We start from the raw sequence: 16767 nt of genomic DNA on the forward strand, positions 1-16767 counted from the left end.
AAAAAAAAGGGGTATGCTCTTATATCACTTTCCACCTGCACTATTACATATCAGGCCACTGGACCTGGGGGATATCAATACAATCCTACATGGTGTATGAGAAATAGCTACTAATACTATTCCAGCAGCAGTTCTCCATAGATTTCAGTGTTACTAGTGATCAGAAAAAAGCATGTGCCATTCCCGTTTTCAAGAAGGGTCGTCAAACAGATGAACAGAACTACAGGCCTATATCTCTGACAAGCGATCTTTTACAGAATTTTGAAGCATGTTTTATGTCATGTATTATGAGATGTCTGCAGCCTGAAAATTTGGTCTGCAGGAATTAGCATGAGTTTCACAAACAATCATCGTATAAAAGCGAGCTCACTCTGTTCGTGCACAAGATCCAGAAAGAAGATACAGGCACCCGGGTTGATGCAGTGGTCCTAGAGTTGGAAATGGCATTTGACACAGTTGTACACTGCTGTCTAATGAACAAAATAAGAGCATGCAAAATATAAAACTAGATGTATGAATGGATTCCAGAGTTTCTAGGAAACAGAACATTCATGTCATTCTTGCTGGAGAGAAATTTTCCGATGTAAAAGTGACTGCAGGCAACCCAAATGGAGTGTTATAGGACCATTACTTTTCACAATAAAGTTGTGTACAGAGAAGTCGCAACAGCTGAAAATTATACAGAAATGCAAAGGGACCTATAGAAGATCAGCACTTGGTGCAGGGATTAGCAACTAACCCTCAACATAAACAAATGTAACACACTACACACAAATATGCAGAAAGACCAATTATTCCATGATTTCAGATCTGTCGCTGGAAGCAGAAATGTCTAAGAGCACATGTATGGGCAATATTAGAATAGACTGCTACTCACCATAAAGATGACACATTGAGTCACAGACGGTCTGACAGACACACTACTATGTATAAGCATCCAGTCAAACCCATCTTCAGAGAAGAAAGCTCACACACACTCACACACACACACACACACACACACACACACACACACACACGTATACACACGAGATTGCCGTCTTCTGCGACTCCGCTTGAATGCAACTGGAATGTATTGAATGGGAGCAACAATCCCGAATGGGGTGGGAAAGGGAGACCGATAGCAGGGTATGAAGAGGAATCAGCACTGCCTGGTGGGGTGTGCAGGGACTAGAGGTGGCAGGACAGGGCTCCAGGAACATTGTCAGGAGAGGGAGGGCATGGGGGAACGAGTATGGGAAACGAAAGGAGCAGAGGTTATGGATATTCCGACCTAGACTATCCATTGTCTGAGTAGGGCATGGAGAAATTTAAAGTGGAATGACCACATAAAACTAATCGCAGGTAAGGCAGATACCGGACAGATTCATTGAAATAAATTCTCAGGAAGTGTAGTCCACCCACAAAAGGACGTAGCTTACAAAACCCTCGTTTAACATGTACTTTAATATATCTCTTTGGTCTGGAACACGTACCGGAGAGGTCGATAGAGGAAAGAGAGAAGATTAGTGCATTTTGTCACAGGTTCATGTAATAAGCATGGAAGTATCTGGAGATGCTCCACCAACTCTGTGCCAGATGCTGTGAGAGAAGCATTTTGCATCACTGTTTAAGTACCAACAGCAGACATTCCTAGGAGGGTCAACCAATATATTGTTTCCTGCTACGTATAACTCAGAAAAGATCACAAAGCTAAAATTAGAGAGATTCAAGCTCACACAGAGGCTTACCGAAAATTGTTCCTCCTGTGGGCCATTCACAGTTTCAACAGGAAAAGTGACAGTGATACTCCACCACACACTATAAGGTAGCTTGCAGAGCATAGATGTAAATGAACATCTACAACTAAATATTGTTATGTTCCAATAACGCTTAGACACTCCTGTAGTACTGAAAGTTTGAAACTATGTGACATACTTACTTTTCACCCATGCATGGCGTATCAAGATATGGCACAGAGTTTGGGGCAATACCAGTCTGGCTAAACACTCACTCATACTTGAAAAAGAGACTCACATAAGTGAACTTTCAAGTATTTAAAACCACAGCCCTATGTATATTTATGAAAGTATGTGTTTTCTGAAGGCACATGAGGAATTCTCAGTGTTAATATGTCTATAGCTATAAAATAAGAGAGAGGATTTTCATAGAGAAATGAGAATCCCACAAATGAAAAAAACTCAAAAAATGTTAATATGCAACAGTTTTTACAATACTGAAAATACATAAATGATCAGCATTAAAAACAGAGTGTCTTATTTCCTTCATAATTGTGAACTGAAGTTGCATTTTTTAAAATAATTGTTTTCAAAGAAATTTAATAATACTTCTGTTACTGTGCTAATTTATGTTCTGCCTATTGTTATAAATACGCATGGCTTCGTATCGTACATAAGAATATTTCACTCATTCTCTGGAATGGGGTGAATCCTGTGAGGCAAACTGAGAAGGTACTCAACCAATTGGGATCAGTTTGAGACGTGGTGGCTCATTTCACTGTCGATAACTTATCACTGGCGTCTCATTAGGGGGAATATGTTACTCCCTTATACAGTTATCGCTGCCTCACCTAGTCTTCAAAAGCAGCTACTAGAGTCATGAAAAGGGAGAGCAGCCTCCAAAGAGTGTGGTGCAGGCAGCTGACAGGAGTTCTCACACAGTGTGGAGCTGGGGGTGGCAGCAGTGCTTGGAACAACATACACACAGTGTGGATCGGCATGACGTCTTTTCCGGGTCGTCATTCACTCTTCTTTGCCAGAAATGGGAAGAAGGCAAAGGGCTGGTTCACTTATGTTGTGCACAACTAGTTGTTTAGCTCTCTGCACTGATTTCCCACTCCGCAAGCTGTTTGAACAGATGTTCCAGTTTATGTTCACTGAGTCATCATGAATGCTTTATTACTTGTCCCTGTGGCTTTAGGAATAGTGTATTGCACTATCTGCTCTGTGTGATTTTGAAGTAACTTGTCTTAATCTGCCGGTCATCCTTCTCTCTCAAAAAAATTGCCATTTTTAATGTTTTTATGGTTATGTTATGTGTGGTGTCACCGCCAGACACCACACTTGCTAGGTGGTAGTTTTAAATCGGCCGCGGTCCATTTGTACATGTCGGACCCGCGTGTCGCCACTGTGTGACCGCAGACCGAGCGCCACCACAAGGCAAGTCTCGAGATACGGACTAGCGCTCACCCCAGTTGTATGGACGACGTAGCTAGCGATGCACACTGATGAAGCCTCGCTCATTTGCAGAGCAGATAGTTAGAATAGCCTTCAGCTAAGTCCATGGCTACGACCTAGCAAGGTGCCATTAGTAACATTGCATGCATCTAAAGAGTCTCACTTGTATCGCCACAATCTCCAGATGTACCAAAAGGATGGATTAAAGTTAAGTATTCCAGAAGCTACGTACTTTTCTTTATAGCATTCATTACGTATCCTGTTTCAGACCTCACGCCTTCCTGCTTTAACTTAGCGCTTGCCTTTCGGCTTCCTCTCATTGTGTCTAGGCTGTTTTGTCTAGACACAACATTATGAACCCTGTTGTCTGTGTATCTGTATCAGGGGGGCTATGTCTTATCTAGTTGTTTTTTATTTTTAATTTGGGTTTGTTTTACAATTCTGATGAAGACAACCAGTTGTTCTAAGTTTTAATGTTCATTTTCACGATGTTTTAGAAGCTCATGGGCTCTCTGGTGTTACTTTTATCCAGCACTTTCAAACATGTTGTGAGCATCAGCTAATGATAAGACCCTAGCGAGTTGTTTATTATTTTTCTTCCTGGAAGAAATTACAGCTCCCTTTCTGTAGTTCTGTCAGTGAATCCTACTTCCTAGGGCTTATCAACTTATGCGAAATGCTCTATAACTGCAATCACGGTTAAACCATAACTTTACTTGTAGTATAATCCAATCAGACAGTTATCTTCCTTGTCTGTAAACAGCACTTACTAAAGAGAATATTCCATGTTGGTGGCTTAGTTGTGGCCGTGTGCACAGCTCTCTACTATTTCTTAGCCTGGCTTGCTATTCGTTTGCAGACGCGTGTACTGGGTGTCTGTGCTCAAGTTGAGTGTCTTATTCTATCTGACTTGCACTGTAAATTAAATTTTGTTGTCAGCCAAGGGGCTTTGATCAACTGACTTTGCACAGGAAATTTTCTCTTTAATGTTTAATACATATTGTACTCTTGTTCTAAGTTTTATTGTTAATTTTTTGTGTAATCCTTTTGGCTAATCCCTATGTTATCTTTGTTCATATTTATCTTTCAGGGGTCTACCTAATGTCTTGGATTTGAATTCTCTTGAACCAATTTATCTACAACTATTTTAATTATTTTAATTGGCTGGTTTATTTAAAAATTGTTTAATTTTTTTAAATGGACAATATTGTTAAGGTCTTATTTCCTGAATATGCTTGATGTCATTATTATTGTAATTTAACAGCTGTCTCACTCACCATTTTGAACTCCTGAAATGGCTAGTTAACTTCAATTTTTCTACCTGTTTTCCAAAGGGGGTCGGTTGTTATCAAAGAAAATATAGAAAAGTAAATGTTTTTGTCCAAGGGAAAATTATATTTAAGGGGCCTAGTCCTTCAATGTCATTTCCCTGACCCTGGTAATTCCCAATTTCACTGAGGTCAAGAAACCCGACGATGACTGGGGGTGCAGTATAATGACAACATGCCCCCCCCCCCCCCCCTTCCACATCCAATTGCATCATCGGCAGATGATGACACAGCGATCTGTTGGGCCCGATCACCCTGTCTAGAGCCATGACGCAGAACTTCATCTTACCTTTCTATCTCAAATTGGAACCAAGCTCCAAGAACTCCCCCCCCCCCCCCCCCCTCCACACTCCAAACCACTATTCTGTGTGCAGGCTTTTCACACATACTTTGTTACAACACTTCCTTGCTGGCTTTTCTATTAATGCACGAATACTCCTCGTTTGTTCACATTGGCCATGTTGTCAGTTTAGAGGAACTGTGAGTTCATTATGAGGGTGAGTCAAATGAAAACCTTAAATATGTTTTTTAAATATTGTTTATTGTGCGGAAGTTGTACAAAGCTGTATCACTTTTCAACATAATCTCCCCAACACTCGATACAAGTCCTCCAGCACTTACAAAGTGCATAAATTCCTTTTAAAAAAAATTCTTTTGGTAGTCCGTGCAACCACTCATGCACCACGTGGCGTACCTCTTCATCAGAACGGAATTTCTTTCCTCCCATTGCATCTTTGAGTGGTTCAAACATATAGAAATCACTTGAGACAAGGTCTGGTGAGTATGGTGGACGAGGAAGACACTCAAATGGTTCAAATGGCTCTGAGCACTATGGGACTCAACTGCGGAGGTCATTAGTCCCCTAGAACTTAGAACTACTTAAACCTAACTAACCTAAGGACATCACAAACATCCATGCCCCAGGCAGGATTCGAACCTGCGACCGTAGCGGTCTTGCGGTTCCAGACTGCTGCGCCTTTAACCGCACGGCCACTTCGGCCGGCAAGAAGACACTCAAAATGCAGGTCTGTGAGTGTTGCAACTGTTGTATGGGCAGTGTGGGACCTTGCATCGTCATGTTGCAAAAGGACACCTGCTGACAGCAATCCAGGTCGCTTTTATTTGATTGCAGGCCGCAGATGATTTTTTAGGAGATCTGTGTATGATGCACTGGTGACAATGGTCCCTCTAGGCATGTAATGCTCCAAAATGATGCCTTTTTCATCCCAAAAGAGAGTCAGCATAACCTTCACTGCTGATGGTTCTGTTCAAAACTTCTTTGGTTTTGGTGATGAGGAATGGCGCCATTCCTTGCTCACTCTCTTCATTTCCAGTTGGTGGAAGTGAACCAAGGTTTCGTCCCCAGTAACAATTCTTGCAATGAAGCCATCACTTTCCCGTTCAAAGTGCCGAAGAAGTTCTTCAGAAGCATCAACATGTCATTCTCTCATTTCAGGAGTCAGCTGCCGTGGCACCCATCTTGCAGACACATTGTGAAACTGCAGACACATTGTGAAACTGGAGCACATCATGCACAATGTGGTGTGTTGACCCATGACTAATCTGTAAACATGCTGCAATGTCATTCAGTGTCACTCGGCAGTTTTCCTTCACTATGGCTTCAACTGCTGCAATGGTCTGTGGAGTCACAACTTGTTGTGCCTGATCTGGACGAGGAGCATCTTCCACTGAAGTCACACCATTTGTGAACTGCCTACTCCATTCGTAGACTTGCTGCTGTGACAAACATGCATCACTGTACTGAACCTACCTTCGTCGATGAATTTCAATAGGTTTCATGCCTTCACTACACAAAAACCGAATATCAGAATGCTGTTCTTCCCTGGTGCAAGTGGGGCGGCCATCTTTATAGTGATACTGTGACAGTATGTGTGCATCTGTACTATGCTGCCACCTACAGGCCATTCTGCACACTGTAGCATGCTTACCAACTTACAGGATAACAGTGCAAAATTTTGATTTATTATTACAAATTTAAGGTTTTCATTTGACTCACCCTCATACATTTAAGTGTGAATGCCCATATAAATTTTATTTTGGTTATTGAGTAAATCCATTTTGACTCCTCAGCCATTTTCAGTAACCTGTAATGCTGCTTCACCACCAGTTGTGTCAGGCTATAGTAGGAGACGCCTGTAGTGGGCCAAAACAGTTTAGTTGACCAATACATACTCACTTCTTGTCCGTTACATTATGTTCCCCACCCTTGCTAGACAAAGTAAACTCCAATAATGATTAATGCATTTGTATAAAAACCTTCCATAGGCTGATATGGTCCGTGTTCATATCAAACAAAATATTCCCATCCTTGTCCTTTGGAAAACTTTCATCTTGTAATTCCTGGAGGCCAACAGGGTAATGTATAAGATACAGGTCCACATACTGCAGCTGCAGAGCAGCAAGAGACTTCTTCAGGTACTTCTCAACACACTCTGCCCTGTTTCCCACTGGTGGTAGCTGAAACAACACAAGAATGACATTTTCAGTAACAATGCAAATTTATTACTAATCTCAATCACACACAGTTGTAATTGAGAGGAACAGATTGACTCTTTAGTGGCATACACACCACAAAGGATGCCGAATACTATATACCTGAATGGAATTCAAACCCAGACAGTTGATCTCAGGGGGTGGTGGTCAGTTGGAAGAACAATGTTCATAACAGGTCTACCTGGCATGTTCAGTATTAGTTTTTGTCAAATTTGTTGAAGACTGTGGTGTTGTTTTTTGGCAAGTTCGGTGTTCCTTTTTGTCACACTAAGCGTCATTTTGCTGCCAATTCTCTCTTATTTTATTTTCTCTATTTCGGTATATTTCTCAAAGTTCAGTACTGTTTTTAGCCAGTTTTGTTGTTATTTCTATTTTGGCCAATTTTCATATTATTTTTTGTGAAATTTGGAGTTTTTTGCCAAATTTTGTGTTACTTTTTGCCAAATTTAATATTACTTTTTGCTGAACTCTGTGTTACCTTTTTGCCAAATCTAGTGTTATGTTTACAAAATTCTGTGTTACTTTCTGCCAAATTTGGTGCTACTTTTTGCCAAGTTCAGCATTATTTTTTGCCAATTTCAGTGTTACTTAACTGCAGTTTGTTATTCGAGACACGAACTGTCATTTTTAGATTACACATGAACCTCAATCTTGAGAAAAAAAGGAGGCAACATGCAATTTCAGTGTTCAGTAACAATCAGCTATGAATATTGTTAAACTGTCACCCTCAGATTTATAACATCTTACACGGAAAAGTGACAAATTTCACAACATTTCCTAAAAATCCCAATTTCTTATTATTCTGCTAAAAACCACCAATTTCGTGCCGTTTTTCACATTATCGTTTTTGCAAAATTTTCATGTCCTTATTTAGACCTTCTGATGAAAAAACGTGTTTAAGATTCCACAATGAATTTTCACTCTGCAGCAGGGTGTGCATCAACTTGAGACTTCCTGGCAGATTAAAACTGACTGTGAACATTTGGCTTTCACAGATGACTGCTTTGCTGACTGAACTATCCACCCATAACTCAACACCTGTCCTCAGCTTCACCTTCCTCGTACTTTCCAAACTTCACACCTGCTGGACTAGCACTGCTAGAAATAATGACACTGCAGAGAAATGGCTTAGCCACAACCTGGGGGATTGTCTCCAGAATAAAGGTTCTGGATTCAGGTCCCTATCTAGCACACAGTTTTAATTCACTAGGAAGTTTCAAATTGATCAGGCAAAGGTCACAAAATATCCCCTTTTTTTCAATACAGCTAATGTATTGCAAACCACATGCACACACATCATTTACATTTTAATAATAGAGCCTATTACATTGTTCTAGCAGGCAGAGGGGTGATACTCCACCATGGGCATGTGGTGGACATGGGCATCCTTACTGGTGGCCTTGAGCAAAATCAAATAGCTCTCAGGGATCAAACACAAAACAGCCACTAAGGTTAATGACTGTACTTGTAACTCGGAGCTTTCTCCATATGAGGTTGATTACCTCTGAAACTCAAACATGAAGGATATCTTTTAAGGAAAAATCCCCTGCTTGGCAACTGTCAAAGAAGACAGCACTCAGATACAGTAGCCAGTCATTTGAAAGGTAACTTAGATGAGTCGGGGAGCACCTGAAAACACTCAATACTGACAGAAGGTCAAAATTTAGATTAAAGATGGGACATATAAACCATATAGGAACATATAACATAAATTTCATCATACAACCGGGGAACTCAAATTTTGACACACAAAATGGATCACAAAGGAATTCTAATAACTGGAATAACAGGAAATAAGAAAGACAGATCAGAAATGAGAAAGACAGATCAGGAACCAGTAGAATCACCATGATATAGAATTTATGAGGGAATCTCATGAAAAAGAATAATTAAGCAATGCCCACAATTTGCAAAAGGAATTGTGATCAGTCTCAAAATAACTGAATCCCTAATAGAATTTAAATCACAATCTCCAAGGCTATCAACACTAACTTTGAAAGCTGTAAATAAAATATATATAATAATACATGTGCACGCTCCAACAAATGATAAAAATAATAATAAAGAGCACAGAGATGAAGTGGATGGATTGGGAGCTTTGAGATCAGGTGACAACAAATAAAAATTCCATCATTATTTTAAACTGAGATTTTAATGCCCAGTTAGGAAGGGACAAGAGATACAGGGACATGATAGAGAAATTGCCAGCACAAAGAAGAACAAAGACAGGTGGAAAACCTCAAAGCTTGGAAACATCCAGACTGGAAAAAAGGAGAATAGCAACTGGGTCATGCCTGTAAAGATAAAAATTACCACACAGAAATCTACACTGTGAAAGTTCTGAGAGGGAAAGATACTGGATCAGATCATTACATGACTAAAAAATTTAGTTCACCCTGTTGACAAAGAAAAATTCCCATCCCAAAAAGAAGAGAACCTACAACCCTCATAAATTGATAATTACAAAGAATATGAAGAACAAACAAGGACTATGCAAATGGCAGATGACCTAGAGGAAATAGTTCCCCAGTTGAAACAAACAGCTGAACAGGCAGCCCCAGTAAATCCAAGGAAAGAACACCAATGGTGGAACGATGAGTATGATAAAACAGTGGTAGATAGACACCAAGCCTGGTTAAGGTAGCAGAGTCATAAAATAGAAGAATCACACTTGGATCCCACAGAATGAAGAAAGATAACCCAAAAAATAATAAGAAGGATTATGTGCCAATATCAAAAATATACAGTTCTAATAATAGAAACAAATAGCAAGAAAACAAACTCAAAGGATTACTACAAATTATTTAGCATACATCTACAAAGATATGACCATCCCACATTAATGTTAATGGATAAAAATAATAAGATGGTCCACAGAAGTAGAAAAATGCGGAAATTTTAGCAGAAACACTTAAAAAATTACTAAATTGCAAAGGTTCTCCAGAACCACTACAAATGAACACAGATAACCCTATTAAAACACCAGTAGAAAGCATAAACCCACCCACAATCCATTAAGTCTGCAAAGATTTGAAAGAGCTCAAAAACTGCAAAGCAAGTGGAGAAGATCAAACATTTGCAGAACTTTGGAAATATGTAGCATAACCAGTAAAGAGATCATTACACCGATGACAAGTGAAAATCTGGAGTAAAAAAGAATTACCAGAACAATCGACTACAGCTATAATCCAAGCGTTACACAAGAAAGGAGATAAATCAAATCCAGACAACTATAGAGGAAATTCCCTGTTGTGTTCACATATAAAGTAATGTCAAGAATTCTACAAAATCATCGTAAAGATCAACTTGAACTGTAACTAAGAAATACTAAGGAGAAATTAGACACTGGAGAAGCTGCCCAGAACAGAAAATTGCTTTGAAATTATTAATGGATTACTGCAAAAGAAGACAAAAACTTCAAGTCACAATCTTTGTAGACTTCAAAAAAAGCTTATGATTATATCCATAGATCTTTAATGATGAAGATACTACAGAATTATGGTCTTCACCTCAAATTAATAAAATCGATAAACTTAACTTGAACAAACACCAAACCTAAAGTAAAGTTCCGAGGAGAAATAGCTGAGCTGTTTACGATTAAAATGGGGTTAAGACAGGGTGTTAGTTTATCAACTATGCACTTGGGTACATGATGAGGGAATGGTACAACAAAAAATAGTAAAAACATAGGATGTGGAACCAAGGAAGATCAAATAAACTTAAATCACTTGGGATTTGCAGATGACTTAGCGTTACAAGCTAATAACATTCAAGAAACGAGAAATCAAATAACAAGCCTACAAAATACAGCACAAAAGTAGGACTGCAGATATAATTCGAGAAGACAGAGATAATGGTAGCAGATCCATTAGTAATCAATCACATAACAGTAAATGCCAGGAAAGTAAAAATAGTGAAACAATCTAAATATCTAGGAGAAATTTTAACACACAACTTGGCAAGGAATAAATAACAAACTGATAAAAGCTCAAAAATTAACATGGTCTATATACAATAAAAATATCTATCAATCAAAGTTAAATTAAAATATTACAATACGATGGTTGAACCAGAAGTGACGTACAGAAGTGAAACTCTTTTCAAAGTCACCCAGAAATACAGAATTGACAAACTCCTAGATGTAGAGAGAAGAATAAGATAGAACAGGCATAAATAAAAAATATCAAAAACATGGAAACTGGCAAATAGTGCCAAATGAAATGGTGTACAGTGAACTGGAGCCCGTTACAAATACTATAAGGAAAAATAGGATTTCTTTTCTTGGTCATATTATGAAGACACCAGAAACCAGATTATCAAGAAAAAGTATACAGAAACTTTGGCACATGAAGCAACAAGTATATGGATAAAGGAAATCAGAGAGGAAATGAAACAGCTACAATTAATTCTGGACCATTTGCAAAACAAAGTAGAAAATTTAAAGAAACTGAAAAACATAAAAATAAGATTTAAACCAAAAAGAGACAAATGAAAAGAGATCAGAATGAATGAAAAGATGCCTAGAAATTTGGAAAGAAAACCAACTGGAGAAGATGACCAGAAAATGACAGACTGAAGTGGTCAAATGGGGCCATAATGAAGTGGTCAAATGAGACCATAAAAGCAGAAGGAGAAGAAAAATAAGAAGAAGCCACTGTTTAGGGGTTCCAAATTGTTGTAGACTTACCTCGTCAAGCACAGTGGCAACTGAAATGAGGTTTTGTTTCACGTTATGGCTGGACAAAGAATTAGACTTAGCTCAGTAACAGCATGAAATTGATATATGATAGCTATACATATATGAGAACTCTCTGAAATTAGCAAACTGATTTAAGCCTAAATACACAAGCCTAATTAAACACTCGCACAAACAAAGCAACGACACTCAACAAATACACAGTTAACAAGGAACAGAAATTTATCCAAGATTCTGAAATTGAATTTTTTTTATTTAACTGATTTGGTGAGCTTGAGGAAGTATAGCGCCCCAAGAACTACACTTGACAGGAGATATGTAAAACATATTGTGCATGAAAAGGCACATAGCTAACCATGTATTATAGTCTTGAAAGCAGATTACTTTGAAACCTCATAGTTACATTTTCCACTATGTTATTAACATGATAATGAAAACCACTTTTTCACGTTAATGATATGACATTAAAGCCTCATTTGTTTAAATCTAGTGTGTCCAGTGAGTTAGTAAATAAAGCTAGAAAGTACTCACAAAGATACTTTTAGTACTCACAAAGATACTTCTACTGATATACCAATAATATTGGGCTGAGACTAAAAAATTAAAAATGTAAAACAGAAAAATATCAGCATGACATAGAAAATCTTGTTGCATATCTACAAAAATAAACAGGAGAAAGTTCCACTGATTAACACTCTTCAAAGTTCACGTGGAGAGAGAGAGAGAGAGAGAGCGCAAGTGGAGGGGGGAGGAGGGGGGGGGGGGGGAGATGACTTATTCAATGTCAGTGGCATCTACAACACTATGTTTGCTTATAAACCTACCCATCTAATCATGTTAATGGATGTATTGCATTATTTTCATGTCTTCTATGCTTTTATGTTAACTGGCAGCAATAAAGTTGAACAAAGGTATCTCAAAGAGCACTTCTTGAGCTGCTTGAGTAAATTGTAACTCAGGTCCAGCATCCAAGCAAATGGATGTGGGAAACCTCCAAAAACTGAGCTCTAATTGGTTGGTAGAACCAATTGTTCACAATTTTGGAGCAAACCAAGACAACTCTCATCTTCTCAGTTTGATATATTATTGCACATCAATGTCTTATAACAGCAGAAGTGGAACATGTAAAAACTAGTCGTAACCAACTGTTATGATCGTGTTGTGCAGCTGCAGAGACAGCTGGCCTTGTGGGAACAGAAGGGCAGATGCTCGATGTGATATGGACGAAAGCCAAACCTACACTGAAGCAGACAAGTATATCCTCAGTATTGGCTGTGCATCAAATTGTTCAACCTATTCATTTGTTCATCCATTCACACTGTTCTGAAGGTATTGTCAAAAAGAACGTTTGAGGATGTGGACTGAGTCAAAGTACATATTAACAAAGGACGAGGAAACCATAGAAACTTCATCTGTATACTACGCACATCAAAAAAAGTTTTGCATCACCTCGGTTCTGAGAGTTCGGGAATCTGTACAGAAAATTTGAACAGAGATCAACATAAAGACCATTTCCACCCTTTTATTGCTCATGAAAACCACACATTGCATGTTGTACCATCACACAGCGAGACCCTCAGAGGTGGTGGTCCAGATTGCTGTACACACTGGTACCTCTAATACCCAGTAGCACATCCTCTTGCACTGATGCATGCCTGTATTCGTTGTGGCATACTATCTGTTGTGGGTTGGCAGGAGATCCAACACCAGGTTACAAGAGGAAGCCGAAAGGCACGCGTTTTAGCTCACGCAGGCTGGCGTGAGGTCTGGAACAGGACAAGGAAATTACACTTTAGAAAAAACGGACATAGCTGGTGGAATACTTAACTTTAATCCATTAATGGTGAATGTCGGTCTGACGGTACATGCATCAAAAGATCAATAGCAACTGATAATGACGCCTTGCTAGGTCAAATGACGTCCTTCAGCAAATGACGTAGCTGAAGGCTATGCTAACTATTGTCTCAGCAAATGAGAGCGTATTTTGTCAGTGAACCATCACTAGTAAAGTCGGTTGTACAACTGGGGCGAGTGCTAGGAAGTCTCTATAGACCTGCCGTGTGGCGGCGCTCGGTTTGCAATCACTGATAGTGGCGACACGCGGGTCCGACGTATACTAATGGACCGCGGCCGATTTAAAGGCTACCACCTAGCAAGTGTGGTGTCTGGCGGTGACACCACACTATCCACAAGTCTGTCAAGGCACTGCTGGTCCAGATTGTTCCACTCCTCAATGGCGATTCGGTGGAGATCCCTCAGAGAGGCTGGTGAATCACGTCGTCCATAAACAGCCCTTGTCAATCTATCCCAGGCACGTTCGATATTGTTCATGTCTGGAGAACATGCTTTCCACTCTAATCGAGAGATTTTGTTATCCTGAAGGAAGTCATACACAAGATGTGCATGATGGGGCGCAAACTGTAATCCATGAAGACGTTGCCTCTGCTGCCAAAATGGTTGCACTATTGGTCGGAGGATGACATTCACGTACCATACAGCTGTTACGGCGCCCTCCATGACCGCCAGTGGCAAACATCGGCCCCACATAATGCCACACCAAAACAGCAGGGAACTTCGACCTTGTTGCACTCACTAGACAGTGTGTCTAAGGCGTTCAGCCTGACCGGGTTGCCTCCAAACACATCTCCGACAATTGTCTGGGTGAAGGCATATGCGACACTCAAGAGGTGAAGAGAACGTGATGCCAATCCTGAGCGGTTCATTCAGCACGTTGTTGGACCCATCTGTACTGTGCTGCATCGTGTCATGGTTGCAAATATGGACCTCGCCATGGAAGTCTGGAGCAAAGTTGCACATCACACAGCCTGTTGTGCACAGTTTGAGTCGTAACACGACGTCCTGTGGCTGCACGAAAAGCATTATTCAACATGGTGGTGTTGCAGTCAGGGTTCCTCTGAGCCACAATCTGTATGTAGTGGTCATCCACTGCAGTAGTAGCCCTTGGGAAGCCTGAGTGAGGCATGTCATTGATAGTTCCTGTCTCTCTGTATCTCCTTCATGTCTGAACAACGTCGCTCTGGTTCACTCCAAGACGCCTCGACACTTCCCTTGTTGAGAGCCCTTCCTGGCACAAAGTAACAATGCAGATGCGATCAAACCATGATACTGACCATCTAGGAATGGTTGAAATACAGACAACACAAGCCGTATACCTCCTTCCTAGTGGAATGACTGGAACTGATTGGCTGTCGGACCCCCTCTGTCTAATAGGCATTGCTCATGCATGGCTGTTTACATCTTTTGGCAGGTTTAGTGGGATCTCTGAACAGTCAAAGGGACTGGGTCTGTGATGCAATAGCCATAGTCAACGTCTATCTTCAGGAGCTCTGAGAATCGGAGTGATGCAAAACTTTTATGATGCGTGTATATTAACAGCAAACTATCATTATGCTGTTTAATCTTGTCTTCACAGAAAATATCAATAGTTATATGTTAAATGAACTCTGTCTCCAACTTTTCTGAAGAATAATTTTCAGAGACCTAGGTGTGAGCATTGCTTCTTTAAATAGTACTATCGTAATTTTTGCTGCTAGTGTTGCAATCCTAAAAAGAGACAAAGTCAGTGGTGTTTCACTCTTTGAAATCTGATTACTCGTTTCCGAAAAGGACATGAACTACACAATAAAAATCTTGGACAATCACAAACTGACAATAAATGTAAATATTACAATAATGGTGCTAGATAAATTGAACAGAGAACTAAGGGCAAACATTAAGATAGGAAATAAAATACTAATGCAAGTGAATGAATTTTGCTACATGAGAAGTACAATACCAGATGACAACAGAAGCATAATGGATATTACAAGATGAATTCCAAACAAGCTAGACTAGACTAGACTACATTAGACTACACTAGACCAGACTAAACAAGCCTTCAGAAATAAGAGTAATTATTAACAAACAACCATCTTTAGATAGAAACAAGAAATAATTCTTGAAGACACTTTATTTTGTGCATTTTAAGCAATGGTTGTGAACTAGGGAAACAGAAAAAGAAAAAATTTGGAACCAACAGCGACATGGATATGAATAGATGAGTGCAGAAACCACTTCAGTCACACAACTGCGAAAAACCGTTTTCGACGAAAAGATGCTTAGAAAGGAAAGATGCGTGTTGAGTGCAAGAACCACGTTAGTCTGTTTAGTAGATCCATAAATACATGGTGACAGGGTGTCTTTTTCGAACACTGAGTGCAGAAATAACAAGAGACAGTGACTGACATGGTTTCTGTTCCCACCGCTAGATCGCATGACCAGTCTTGCCCCTTTTACCAAGCATGTGCCATGTGTTTACCAGCCTAAACAGCTGCTCTTATCAAAGTCTTTGTTTTGTTGATTGTTTTCAACGTGTTCCAAGTTCGTGCTTAATGTTTCCTGTTCTATGTTAAATATGTCTGTGAGTACCACAAGCAGTGAAAGCGATCCTGAAACAGCTCATAAGAAGAGGAGGAGAAATAAAGAAAAACATTGAAGAAATGTCATTAGAACCTCTAAAGTTCATGAGGTTGAACACATCAACTGGAAAGGGCATCTCATGCCATCTAGAACAACAGGTGCTGCTTGTAACAATAAATTACAATGCTTTACAATGTTTAGTGATGATGAAAAATCTGAATTTGTTGCTAATCTGAATCAGTTGAAATCCAAAGACGAGCAAGATATTTTCTTACAACTGATTGAAAAACATGCCATTAAGGACCATAGGCCTTGTTCTGAACAGCCTAGAGAAACAGCCAGCAGTTTTTAATATTTCTTAGTATGCAGAGGGAAAAGGAAAAGAGTATGTAAGAAAGCATTTATTTCATTCAAAGGCATTACTGAGGGCAGGATTTGAAGGCTTACTGATCTCCTAATAGAGGATAAATCACCTCAAATAAACAAGGTAAAAATCTCAAGAAGAACACAATTTCTGCCGAAGTTTGTTCTAAAACACATGAGCGTATTTCATCATTCCCCACCAAGATTACCCACTATTGCACCAAAGATATCAGTTATCTTGATGCCCGCCTTGATGTTAAAAAACTGCATT

The 16767-nt window shown here is 39.5% G+C and overlaps 1 protein-coding gene across 1 annotated transcript in view; it reads right to left on the bottom strand.

Annotated features, from left to right (window-relative positions):
- Positions 1-16767, bottom strand: part of LOC126425239 (1,5-anhydro-D-fructose reductase-like) — a 78025-nt gene that overhangs the window by 42073 nt on the left and 19185 nt on the right. The window contains exon 3 of the mRNA XM_050088200.1: positions 6782-6982. Coding sequence (XP_049944157.1) covers positions 6782-6982 — 201 coding nt within the window. The remainder of the gene's footprint in view (positions 1-6781; positions 6983-16767) is intronic.

This window comes from Schistocerca serialis, chromosome 10 (genome assembly GCF_023864345.2).
Source record: "Schistocerca serialis cubense isolate TAMUIC-IGC-003099 chromosome 10, iqSchSeri2.2, whole genome shotgun sequence".
Classification (NCBI taxonomy): domain Eukaryota; kingdom Metazoa; phylum Arthropoda; class Insecta; order Orthoptera; family Acrididae; genus Schistocerca; species Schistocerca serialis.